This window comes from Mustela nigripes, chromosome 17 (genome assembly GCF_022355385.1).
Source record: "Mustela nigripes isolate SB6536 chromosome 17, MUSNIG.SB6536, whole genome shotgun sequence".
In the NCBI taxonomy this organism is placed as follows: Eukaryota; Metazoa; Chordata; class Mammalia; order Carnivora; family Mustelidae; genus Mustela; species Mustela nigripes.
In genome coordinates, this window is record NC_081573.1 from 43145309 (window position 1) to 43159195 (window position 13887).

At 45.5% G+C, this 13887-nt stretch overlaps 1 protein-coding gene across 1 annotated transcript in view; it reads left to right on the forward strand.

Moving 5' to 3' along the window:
• Positions 1–13865, forward strand: part of TANGO6 (transport and golgi organization 6 homolog) — a 184316-nt gene extending 170451 nt beyond the window's left edge. Inside the window, exon 18 of the mRNA XM_059382416.1 lies at positions 13440–13865. Coding sequence (XP_059238399.1) covers positions 13440–13616 — 177 coding nt within the window. The 3' untranslated portion in view covers positions 13617–13865. The remainder of the gene's footprint in view (positions 1–13439) is intronic.
• Positions 13866–13887: the final 22 nt, after the last annotated feature.

Genomic DNA, 13887 nt, shown 5'->3' on the forward strand with positions numbered 1-13887 from the left:
ACTCTTACAGGTATATTGGGACAGACTCGTGTTCCTAGGACTTCTGTTTCCTTAACCATTGTACTTTCTTCACCTCTGTAATTCTCCAGGGTTGACAGGTACTCGGTCAGTCGGCACAGTAGAGGAACTACAGCTGGAGAGGTCTTCCAAAATGCACATCTGCTGAGGTCCAGTCCCCAGCGAACTTTTTTACCCTGGTCCATGAGCTAAAGAGCAGGTTCCTTCGCACGAAGCTCTTTATGTCTTGGATCCCCCCGACTTCTATCTCTTCCTCTTCCTTCCTTCTCAAACGCCCTGACAGCCTCGCGCCAACCCTAAACCCCCTGCATACTGTTTATTGCCTCCGTATCTTTATCCCTACTATTTCTTTTTTTTTTTTTTTTAATTAAAGATTTTCTTTACTTACTTGAGAGAGAGAGAGAGCAGGCATGCACATGAGTCGGGGCGGGGGGGGGCAGTGGGAGGAGAGCGGAGGGAGAGGGAGAAGCTGGCTCCCTGCTGAGCAGTCCCTACTATTTCTTATGCCTCGAATGCCTTCTTTTCCCCTCAGCTGTCCATCTGATAAGCTTTTATTCATCCTTTTGGACTCTATTTAAATTCTATACTCTGTGGAAAGCCTTTCCTTTTCAGTTAAGCGGCCAGCCCTTGGTTTCGGCTCAGGTCATGATCTCACAGGTCGTGAGATGGAGCCCGGGCATGCCCTTCACTCAGCGAGGAGTCTGCTTAAGACTTTCTCTCCCTCTGTCCCATCCACCCCCTACCCCAAATCACACTTGTCTCTCTCTCTCTCTCTTTCTTAAAAAAATAAGTAAATCTTTAAATAATAATAATAATAATAATCCCTTCTTCAGGCTCTGCAGCACTCCACATATCAGCTCCGGGCTAGAGTAGATATCGTAATAATTTGTTCATGTCTCATGTCACCAGGGGATTGTGAGTCCCTGAACACGCTAAACACTAGTTTCTTTTAATTGTGGTAAAAGATACATAAGACAGAATTTACCATCTTAACCATTTTTAAGTATACAGTTCAGTAGCTTTAAATATATTCACACTCCAGCACTGCCACCCATCCTCGGAACTCTTTTCATCTTGCGAAACTGAAACTCTGCACCCATTAAACACAAGCTCTCCGTTTTCCTCTCCCTCGGCCCCTGGCAACCACCATCCTCTCTGTCTCTGTGAATTTGACTACTTGTTCCATTCACTTTTCTATTCCTCAAATCTCAGACGGTGCTTTGCACAAAGTAAGTGCTTAATGAATGTGTGTTGAGAGAGTGCACGAAATCTTTTCTCCGAGAGGCAGGGAACACATCTCCTCATCCCTTTGTATCTGCCTTTGTGATAAATAGATTTCCTAGATCTTAACCTGAAAATTCTGGGATTTCCAAGCTCTTCCGGTGTTCATGTTTCCCAAGAGCAGAAGTTGTCCAAACAAGTTCGAGGGACTTCAAGGGAATTTTACCTCCCTTTATTTAGAAACGCCTAACGTTTTCATCGCAGTTGGTTGCAAACTTGCTGTCCCCAGATCAGCGGGGAGAAGGAGTCCTGAAGCAGAGTGACAGGATGAATGCTGATGTGCAGCCAGAACCTTCTGCATTTCAAAACTTGGCTTCTTCACACACACACACACACACACACACACACACACACACACGTGCATGTGCACATACACACATACACACACACCATAGATATACTATCTATGTACTATATATATATAGCAGTGTATGTGTGTATCTGTCAAAATTCTAACATTTGTATTTCCCTTAATTCCTCCCGTCTGGGCAGAGGTTTCTGCCATAATTCTAGCCAAGCCAGGAACAGAGGCAGCTGCATTTATTTTAGCCTTTCATTTTCTTAACGCATGTTGATAGCTTACAACTTTCTCTTCCTTCAGAATCACACTTCGTATACACATGTTTAAGAACAAAGTTTTAAAATATTTTGGAGAAAATATGCAGTGCCAGTTCGTGGATCAAAAATGATTTTGATGGACGCCTGGCTGGCTCAGTCACTGGAACGTGCAACTCTTGATCTCAGAGTTGTGGGTTTGAGTTCCATATTAGGTATAGAGATGACTTAAAAATAAAATCTTTTTTTTTCTTTTTTTAAGATTTTTATTTATCAGAGAGAGCAAGCGCACAAGCAGGGGGAGAGGCAGGCAGAGGGAGAGGCAGAAGCAGGCTCCTTGCCAAGCAAGGAGCCCAATATGGGTCTCAATCCCAGGAATCTAGGATCATGACCTGAACCGAAGGCAGACTCTTCACTGACTGAGCCACCTAGGGCGTCCCTTAAAAATAAAATCTTAAAATGATTCTGACCGGATTCCCTTTCTGGAACATAAAAACCTGATTGTTGATAGTTAAGAAAATTCCAAGAAGTGTAATAGGTTATATCCAACTCACGTCACCCTTGTTCCTGGCACTTAGATTTTTCCCAGGCAATGTTGTTACTTTCGAAACTGTGGCATAACTCTTAATCTCCTACCCAGTGTTTTTTTCCTAACCTCCCACACTCCTGCATCCTGGCTGCTTATTAGAGTGGAGAGCATAAAAATCATAAAAACAAATTAAAACTTTTTTTGAAAGTCCTGAGTCCCAGCCCCTCTGATTCTGATTCTTAGGTGTGAGGCGGGGGCCCAGCCATGTTAAACATTCTCCAGGGGACGGTACTGTGCAGCAAGGGTGGAGAATCTCTACACTAGAATGATGGTGTTGTGCGGAGGCAAAGTCTGGGCTTTGTAGCCATGCTTCGATGTGGATGGCAGGGGTTCCTTTTTCTGGTCTAGTCCACGCCATATATATTATTAGTACATAAAGCAAAACCCACCAGTGCCTCTGTGTGTCTCCGACTGGTTTTCTCTGGCCTTTGGTCTAGTTCTCTAACCTTTTCTTCCTGACACATTTTGCACAGAACCTAGAATTCCCTTGAGCAGACGCCCTCAAGAGAGTGGTCTGTCCTTCCCCTCTGGGCGACTCAAGCTGGTCCTGAAGCTGGGTGACCTGGCTGAACCTGGAGTGGTGCAGGATGCCTTAAAGCAAACTGGTGCCCCAAAGAAAAGCCAAACCTCACTGCCAGCCAGGAGCCCAGTTACAGCTCGGCCCCCTCCCTGCCCGGGCTCCGTCCAGATAAACAATGTTGATGGTGTGGGGAAAAGGTCATATTTTCTCCACAGCCACCTCTTGCATATTGGTTTTGCTAGTAACTGCACAAGTTTATTTTTTTTTTTTTAAAGATTTTATTTATTTATTTGCCAGAGAGAAATCACAAGTAGATGGAGAGGCAGGCAGAGAGAGAGAGAGGGAAGCAGGCTCCCCGCTGAGCAGAGAGCCCGATGTGGGACTCGATCCCAGGACCCTGAGATCATGACCTGAGCCGAAGGCAGCGGCTTAACCCACTGAGCCACCCAGGCGCCCAGTAACTGCACAAGTTTAAAAGCAGAGTTTGCAGAGTGAGACTTCACAGACGTGGGTTTGAATTCTAGCTGTGTCCTTGAGCAAATCACTGAACCTCCCCCTAAAACCCCTTTCCCTAATTTGTTTGTTTGATTTTTTGTTTAAGTAGGCTCCACATTGGAGCCCAGTGCAGGGCTTGAGCTCAAGACTCGGAGATCAAGACCCGAGCTGAGATCAGGAGTCGGATGTCCAACCGACTGAGCCACCAGGCGCCCCTCCTCTCCCCTAACTCATAAACTGGGCCTAATAACATCTACCTCAGAGGATTAAATGAGATAATGTATGTGAAAGGCTTAGCACAGTGACTGGAATGTAGTAAACACTCAGTGACCATAGTGAGTCTTCTGCAGGCCCGGTCTGATCCCACGCGGGAGGCGTTAGGCGCCGGGAGGGGACAGGCCAAGGGTTCCCTCAGCAGGGTGCCTGCACAGAGAGCCTCCAGGGCCAGGAAAGCAGAGCCCTTTCCCCACACGAGGTCACAGAGTACAGTTTGAAAGCTAATCACCTTTTATGGACAAAGCTCCCAATCTCCACAAGCGATGGCCCGCTGCCTTTGCACACACTCCGGCCATTTTTCCTGCCTTCTTTGTTCTATTTCCGTGCCTGTGGGGGTGAAGGAAGGCTGCTGCCTTCCTCAGGTTGCTATTTAAAGACGTTCTGAAAGACACTGCGGCGGTTGCTCCTCGCGCGCCATCAGTGGTGCTCCCGGCCCTGCAGCTGCGAGCAAGGGGCAGCCGCTGTGGGCGCTCCGCTCTGGCCCATCGAACCCTTGCACGGCGTGCTGCGGCTTCAGCGAGCCTAGGAGCGTCCAGTTGTGTAGCTAAGTCCAGCCACCTGCTTTCTGTTTAGGACTCCTGAGCTGTCACCCCTCCCAGGGGTTAACCGTGCTGGCCGGCTTGGTCTTTGTCCCTCAGCTGCCAACCTGTGTTTGTACCTGTAGCATTTTTGGCACTTGACCGGTTACAGTTTTTCTTCTTGTTCTTCACTGAAAATCATGCTGGTATTCCCTGCATCTGCATCCCACACCTTCTCCAATTTGCACTCGAGAGACCCTCCCCATTTAAGAGCCAGACATGATCCAGAAAGAGTAAAAATGCCATTTATCTCTAGCTCTGGCAGAAAAAAATACCTTGGAAATAAAAGGGTTTTGAAAAGCTCAGTAACCTCCAGTTAATAATAATTCTACCCTGAACTTCAGCATGTTTGAGATTCTCTGTCAGGCATGGATAGAAATCTCTTAGTCTTTAGTAATCCTGTCTTTCTTTGCCAACCTTTCCCTCGCTTTCAGTGAGGCGTCTCAAAAGCCCAGACTTTCTGTTTGAATCAGCCCTAATTTCTTTGTCACACACCCATCAAAGTGAAGGTTTGGGTTTTATCAGTAAAGCACGTATTCCTCTTCAGGCCAGAGCTCCCCGGATGAGGTCCAAATTGTCTACCTCCATGATGCTTCTCCCATGTATTTTTTTCCTGCCCATGATCTTAGAGAGGTTGCTCACATCCTAGACCTCGGAGCCTGGCTCCTGTCTGCTTGCTCCACAGAGTTCTTTCCGGTGCCCCCAGCTCTATGAAATCGCATGCTCAGTGTTCCCAGACGTCCGGGACCACTGCTGGCCCTGACTTCTGCACTCAGACTGCGTTAAATCTCTTTACCTCGTCTTACACCTTTTCTTCTAATTCCTTTCCACTTATTCATCTTCCTGACACCTTTCCATGGGACTCTACTCTCTTTCATTTTCAGAGGCGTACCTTTCCTCTCGTCTTCTTGGCCCCATGGTGGTAACCCCAATTATTTCAGTGTTGGAATAATAATACCAACAATACTTTGAATTATACACCCCTTGGCTTATCATAGCAGAGTACACCCTCACACGCGTTACCTCTTTTGATCCCACAGTCAGCTTGTAAGGTAGGCAGTGTGCCTTCTGCTTCCCACTTTGACAAAGGGTAATATACCCCTTCAAGAGGCAGAATAGCATAGTGGCTCCTAAAGAACATTGGCTCCAAGTGAGGCTGCCTGGGTCTGAATCCGGGCTCTGCCCTTTACTACCTGTGCGACCGGGGCAGCTAGAAATAATGATGGTACCTCTCTCGTTGTGGTGTTGTGAGGAGTGAGTGAGCGCCTAGAGAATATGCCTAGAACCATACCTGGCACGGAACAGCTTTTATGTAAGATTTAGCTATCGTTATTACACATTCATTCATTTACTTGTCCAAAATTTAGTACACAGCAGAGCTGCTCCATGCCGGGCTCTGTCCTCGGCCTCACTGAGAGAAGAGTAGCAATGACACAGAGATTACAGTACTTATGGGGAGACCGACAACCCCCCACTTATTTAGCACTCACCACATGCCAGTCTCTGTGCTTGGATCTTTATAGACATTAACTCTCATTCTTTACAACATCCTTAAAAGGCGGCAGTGTTCCTCCATTTTACAGTTGAGATCATTGAGGTTCTGAGAGCTGAGGTCGTTTGCTCCAGATTCCCCCGCTAGTGATTGCGAGCGAGCACCATGATTCGCCTCGCCCAGTTCGCCTGCCTCCGGGCCATTAGGTTCAGCTCTGCTCGTCAGTCTCCCTGCTCTGGAGGTGAGCTCCTCAAGGACGGGCCAAGGTCCTTGCTACCCAGAGTGTCCAGCAAAGCCTCCTGCACACGCTTTGGGAAAAGGTGGCTGAGTTGTGCTCTGTTGATGATCCTTGGCTCTCTCTACTTGAGTCCCATCTGTCCACTCTCACGTCCCTTAGCCACCAAGTCAGTCACTGGTCTTAACACTGAGGGACAGTGGTCAAAATGAGGACCCTTAGTAGTTGGCCTGTGACTTCCTGACAGATTCTTACTACACCAGATCTTTTATTCTAGCATGTTATAAACAGAACTAGTCGGATTCTGGGGTGTCCTCCTCTTCTGGGCGCCAGTCTAGAGAATCTTTTTGCCAGGCCGTTTCCCACCACTAACTCCAGTCTCCGCCCCCCCATTCTCCTGTCTGCCCCTCCCTTTTATTTCAGTGTCTAACTTCCCTGTTTCTGTCCTCGTGCCCAATATTTATTAGCCACAAAGGAGCCACGAGAGGTGAGGGATGGGATTGGGCGGAATTGAGCTCTCTTTCCTTCTGATCTTTTCTTTTTTTTGCCTCACATGTTGGGTCTGTGGGAAGATGAAGCTCTCAGTACAGTTATTGTATGCTAGCGTTTAACTATTGTATCCTTTTGTATTTAGCGACCCATTTTTCCCTTCAATATTAAGAAATTATAGATGGAAAATCCTCTGCTAGATAGCATCTTTGCAGAGCTTGTATTTCTGTAAATGTCTTACTTGGGACCATTTGTGTTGTGTCTTATCGATCCCACATGATAACAGAAGACTAGCAGTTTCATCCACCTAAGTTCTCTTTGTAAAAGTGGTTCTGCAACACACACACACACACACACACACACACACACACACACACACACACCCCTCTCTCCTATCCTCCCCCTTCCTCTCCAGGCATCAGTTCTTTTCCAGAGACTTTTCAAACTAAGCATCTCAGTACTTGCTTAAGATATCCTGGCCTAAGAACTTCTCGGATGGTGGAAATGTTTCTTTGAACCATCAGCTACAAAAAGCTAAGCCAGATCTCCTCTGGATGAAATGCACCCACCCCCACCTGTACCCCCTCTGCGTTTCCTGGGAGTCCTTGGGCCTCGATGTGGAGGGCGGGGGGGGGGGGGGTGGGGAGGATGAAGAGCAGGTGTGTTGAATTCTTAATGAAAGGTTTCCTCCATGGGATTGCCTATATCCTGCCCACCACAGTGGCTCCTGTGAGTAGCTTTACCTTTGAACTCTCCTTGTATTCAACCCCTGATCCGTGGGATTTGGTGACAATCCCCGGCTGGCAGGAAGCTTTGATCCTTGGGGAGTCCAGAGGAAGTCCTTGTCATGTGTGGGATCCCCAGTGTTACAAGGATTGGGAAGAAGCCTTTCCAGGATGGGTTGCTAAAATAGACCCATTAATTAAGAAGGAGCCTTTGCCTAACAGTTACCCAAAAAAGGAGATCCGGTAACTGATAACAAGGAGCTCAGCGCTCCTCAAGTATGAAGTGGTGTTTGCACAAGCATTATTGTTATTTTAAGGACACGGCAGTGCCAAGGGGAAAATTCCTGCCCACACCAGGAAGGAGCCGTGTACCTTAGCAGAAGAGAATGCCTTAGAACCTCCCTCTTTAACAAGTAAAAGCTAACCTTATTTTGAATGTTAGGAGGCTCTGGCAAAAATTCTCAAAGATATTTCTGAGTAGGAGATAGATTCCTCTAGAAGAAGAAGAAAAAAGATGACCTTGTAATAAACAGTGGGAACTCTAGAATTTCTCTGTAAGAGACACTTTGGGGGATACCTGGCTGGCTCAGTTGGTTAAGCGGCTGCCTTCAGCTCAAGTCATGATCCCAGCGTCCTGGGATCGAGTCCCACATCGGGCTCCTTGCTCGGCAGGGAGCCTGCTTCTCCCTCTGCCTCTGCCTGCCATTCTGTCTGCCTGTGCTCACTCTCTCTCCCTCTCTCTGACAAATAAATAAATAAAATCTTTAAAAAAAAAAAAAAAAAAAGAGACACTTTGGACTGAACGCCATTGGACCGGATGTCAGGAGACTTGTCTTTTAGCCCCATAATAAGCAAGCCAGGTTTGCTTCGAATTTGCATTTATTTGAGGTGGCTTAAGGTTGCAGGGACTTGCTAGAGTTTCTCCAAACCGCTCCATGGTGCCAGCCACCCTTTGGCTACAAATAAAAGACTGAAATCCCTTTCACAGGGTGGGGAACGCTCTCCCTCCGCCCACCTCCACAGGCAGAAATCACTTCCTTTGCTTCCACGGAAGTGTGGAGCTTATCGTTAGAGAGATCATAGTGTCCGGGGTGTGTGTGTGTCTCTCTCTCTTTCTCTCTCTCTCCTCTCTCTTCCTCCCTCTCCCTGCTAGGCCGTAGCTGCCAGAGGGTAGGGTTCGTGCATTATTCATCCTTTTATCACCAGCACACTGCCTGGGCACGAAGCAGGCCCTTAATAATGATTATTGGATGAGTGAGTAATCATGAGGCACTAGCTCTAGGAGTCATCGTCTTTCGGGAATCATCTCTTCTATTCACACTGCCAGCCTCAAGGAAAGAGAGGTTACCAAAGGGCAGTGAGGATAGCATCCCCCTACTCCCCCCACAAGTTTTTTTCCTTTCTTTCACCATTTGTCTCTCCCTCAACTTGTCATTTTTGTATTACTTGCTGTTAATGTTCTAAGTAGAGAATTTTTTTTTTAAGCTTTTATTTAATAGACAGAGAAAGAGAGAACACAAGCAGGGAGAGCAGCAGATGGTGGAAATGCTCCCCACTGAGCAGGGAGCCCAGTGCAGGACTCAGTCCCAGGACCCTGAGATCAAGACCTGAGCTGAAAGCAGATACTTGACCAACTGAGCCACCCAGGTACCCGAAGTAGAGAAAATTTTAGATGTGAAATTATTAGCACAAATTATATACTTCATCTTTATATTGTGCAGTGCCAGTTTTAAATACAAATATAAGATCATTGAACTTGGGGTGCCTGGGTGGCTCAGTGGGTTGAAGCCTCTGCCTTCAGCTCAGGTCATGATCCCAGGGTCCTGGGATCAAGCCCCACATCAGGCTGTCTGCTCAGCAGGGAGCCTGCTTCCTCCTCTCTCTCTGCCTGCCTCTCTGCCTATTTGTGATCTCTCTCTCCCTCTCTGTCAAATAAATAAATAAATAAATAAATCTTTAAGGTGGGGGAAAAAAAAGATGTTCTTAGAATTTTTAGTTTTCATTGAGTGAGAAACTGGCCAGGAGTAGCATGAGTTCCTGTCATTTCTGCTCACCATCTCCAGTCCACTTCCTGTTCCTAAAATGTGACACGTTTCCTATGACCTTTCTTTATACTCTCTGTGCTGTTAGGACACTTACTGTATTTTGTTCTGTAATCTTTATTTCTGTGTATGACTTACCTTCCCTACCAGACAGTAAGCCTTTAAGATCAGGCTATTTATCTCTTCTACTTATCAAATGGTGTTCTGGAAAACCTTTGCCTAGGGGTGCCTGGGTGGCTCAGTTGTTAAGCATCCGTCTTTTGGCTCAGGTCATGATCTCACAGTCCTGGGACCGAGCCCTGCATCCGGCTCCATGGCCAGCGGAAAGCCAGCCTCTCCCTCTCCCACTCCTCCTGCTTGTGTTCCCTCTCTCTCGGTGTCTCTCTCTGTCAAATAAATAAAGAAAATCTTTAAAAACAAGACAAAACAAAAACCTTTGCCTAGTAGTTAATTCAGTGAAGTAAAAAGCTTTATTTATTTTTTAGTAGGTAAATATTTTCATAAAATACAGTATTAAAAAGGGACAAGGGCATATAATTCCCCCCATTTCCCTCTCCAGTTACCTTCCCTGGAGGCAGCCAGTTTTGTTTATTTGTTTGTTTTAAGATTTTATTTATTTATTTGACAGGGAGACAGTATAAGCAGGCCGAGGCCGAGGGAGAAGCAGACTCCACTGAGCAAAGAGCCTGATGTTGGGCTCAGTCCTTGGACCCTGGGATCACGACCTGAACTGAAGGCAGACGCTTAACCTGAGCCACCCAGGCGCCCCAAGCAGCCAGTTTCGTAATATATATTTTTCTTCAGAGACAGTCCATGTTGATAGTACATGGGCTATTATATATATATATATTTTTTACATGGATTTCACAAAAGTGAAAAAAATCATTGAATGTCTACATTTTCCTATTTCTTTTTTTCTGGTCTTCCTCCTTTTTGGAAATTATACATTGCATAGACTTCAGGGTATGGCCATTGCTTGAAGTTCCAAAGTACAGAGAGGAGTCCCTGGCTGGCTCAGTCAGTAGAAGAGCATGTGAGTCTTGCTCTCAGGGTCATCAGTTCAAGCCCCACGTCGGGCATGGAACCTACTTTAAAAAAATAAAATAAAATAAATGAAACAATCCTAAAATAACTAAATAAAACAAAGTGGTGAGAGGAAAAGTTTTAGAGACCTTTTGGACCAATTATTGTCAGAGATGCTTGCATATAGTGACATAAATCCAACTTGGTTCATGTTAGGTGGCGTTGTTAATAAATAGAAGCAATACAGCATAGCATAGTAGTTAAGATTATAGATCCTCTTCCAAGCAAGATACAAAATCCAGAAACCATAAAGGAAAAACCAATTAATTTAACTACATCAAAAATGCAGATTTGGGGGTGCCTGCGTGGCGCAGTGAGTTAAGCCTCTGCCTTCAGCTCAGGTCATGATCTCAGGGTCCTGGGATCAAGCCTGCTTTCCCCTCTCTCTCTGCCTACCTCTCTGCCTACCTATGATCTCTCTCCCTCTGTCGAATAAATAAATAAAATCTTTAAAAAAAAAAATAGGGGCCCCTGGGTGGCTCAGTGGCTTAACGCCTCTGCCTTCGGCTCAGGTCATGATCTCAGGGTCCTGGAATCGAGGCCCGCATCAGGCTCTCTGCTCAGCGGGGAACCTGCTTCCCTCCCTCTCTCTGCCTGCCTGCCTCTGCCTACTTGTGATTTCTGTCTGTCAAATAAATAAATGAAATCTAAAAAAATAAAAAAACTAAAAATGAAATTAAATTAAAATGTAGATTTCTCCACTGGAAAAAGATTTCACAAAGAAAAAATGCCAACTATGACAAATAATAATATTTTCAACTTAAATAATAGACCTTTTTTTTATATACAAAGAGCTCTTACAAATCAGTAAGGTAAAGTTCAGTTACACATACCAGAATAAAATAGAGTTTATTATATGTAAATTTAAAACAGCATGATGCTATTTTTCATTTAGCGGATAAGCAAAGATAAACAATTAACAGTACACAGCACTGATGCGAATTTAGTGTGACGTGGAAATGTAAATTATTGCAACTCTCTGGCTACCTTTGTCACAATTTTATGTGTGGATCACCTTCTGACCCAAAGATTCCATTTCTAGATATTGGTCCTATAGATACACTTGTTCATGTCTGCAAAGACTTAGGTAACAGAGTGTTTATTGCAGCAATATTTTTAATATCAAAAATAAAAAAATGAGTTTCATTGGCAGAAAAATCAATTGTGTGACTTTCGTCCTATGCAGCCATTTTTTCAAGATTTATTTATTTATTTATTTGACACACAGAGAGAGAGAGGTCACAAGTAGGCAGAGAGGCAGGCGGTGGGGTGGGGGGGGAGCAGACCCCCCAATGAACAGAGAGCCCGATATGGGGCTCGATCCCAGGACCCTGAGATCACGACCCGAGCCAAAGGCAGAGGCTTAACCCACTGAGCCACCCAGGCGCCTCTGCAGCCATTTTTTTTTAAAAGTATTTCTCTATGTGCCAGTTATACAAAAGATCTTCAAAATAGAATAAGTCAGCTGGGATGATGGCATATAATAACATAAAATACAGTTCTGTGGTTTTAAAGGGGGGAAAGGCACATACATACATATGCTTAAAAATATCTAGAACATTTCTCCGTTATGTGAACTCACATGATACCCTCTGAGAAAGGAAACTAAGAGCCTGGAGTAGAAGAGAGACTTTGTTTTTGGGGGGGGGGGGGGTTTGTTTGGTTGGGTTTTTTTAGGTTTTATGTATTTGTTTGTTTGTTTGACAATGACACAGCGAGAGAGGGAACACAAGCAGGGAGAGTGTGAGAGGGAGAAGCAGGATTGAGCCACCCAGGTGCCTGAGAATTTTTTTTTGAGTAGGCTTCACTCCCAATGTAGAGTCCAACACAGGGCTAGAACAGGAGGCCCTGAGATGGAGACCTGAGCTAAGATCAAGAATCAGACTCTACACCAACCGATCCACCCAGGCAGCCCTCCCCGAGACTTATTTTTTAACATGTACTTTTTTGTACTGTATTACCTTTTCAGTAAAAATAAACAAACAACACAGAGTCTGGATGTTTAAAATCTGGCTCCCCCGTTTTTTTAGCTGAGTAATTTGTGGATGTTATGTAACCCTCTAATCTTCTATATTTTCATCTGTAAAATGGGGCTAATGTCTTTATATGACTCGCATAAAAGTTGGATAATATATGAAAAATACCTCCTACAGTACCTGATCCAAAAGTAGTAGCTTTTCAGGCAAAGAGCCCTAGACCAGAAGTAATTTCACAGGGAGCTGAAGACAAGTCACACGACACCCATGACCTGGTGGCTTCAGTCTCTAGTTTGGCTAGATGATCCCTAAGGCCCCTACCTCTGAGTTCACCTGTTTGTTTGAAAGCTGTTTCCTGTTAAAAGTTGTAACTCCAAAGCCAGGAGGATTTGGGAGGAAATTAGGAGCTCCTGGGAGTAGGTGCTTTGGCACCCTACCAGTTCCATACCAGAGCCCAAGATGAGAGCACTGGATGGGAAAGATGGGTGTGTCTCTATGGCTCTATCTACACAGCCCTCCCTTGTTTCCTGTTGCAACGTTGCAACTGCAAAAAAAAAAAAAAAAAACAAAAAACAAAAAACATTACAGTGACTTAAGGAAGGGCATGGAAATGGAACTGGGATGGAAAATTTTAAAACGGTGACAATGAAAGACATGCTTATTGAAGAGATAACCTTCTGGGTCTCATAAGATAGATGTCCACAGATGGGTGTCTGCAGAGAGCTTTGTGGGAGCCTGAGAGGAAGATGCTGGTAATTTTGCTCTAGGGGTAACCCTATCTGGGCACCAAGACCTGTCTGTGATCCTGATTTTGGGAGGGAACGAACGGGCCTGGAATCTCTACTTTGGCCTGGAGATCAAAGGGAGTAGCAGCTCCCAAGACATATGTAGTGAGGTGTCAGGGGTCATGAGAAGCCCAAAAGGAAGCCTGTCTCAGTACAGCTACCCCTCCTTCCATAGAGGAGGCCATGTATAATCTTCAGGAAGACTGTGAGTTTCCTCTCAGAACTTCTCAGGCAAAAGTTAGGGTTGTTCTGAGAAATTCTGGCACAGTAGTCAGTCATGACCCTGTTTCTTTCATACAGGTGCTGAGGGATGTCCTCAAGGATCTCTACCACCTGCTGAAACACGTGGTGCGCTTGGAGCCTGATGATGTGGCCAAGCTCCATGCCCAGTTGGCCCTTGAAGAGCTGGATGAGATAATGAGAAATTTCCTCTTCCCACCACAGAAGCTGGAGAAAAAGATTGTGGTCCTGCCGTAGACCTAGCTCAAAGGACGTCAAGGATAGGGTAGAGGACCAAGCAGCCAGAGCAGTGCCCAGACGTTCCAGCAGGTGGCCCCACTGCCTCTTTGGTGCAGGCAATATGGCTGACCCTGGATGGCTTTATGTCTCTGGTCATTCGTGTCTTTAGGCAGACCTTCCTAAAGCAGCCATTTAGCTATTCTACAACTGGCCTGAGGCATGTGTCCTTAGAAGACAAAAGATTACAAATCTCATTTATTTATCTGCACGTTTTTCAGTGTCCTGTGGC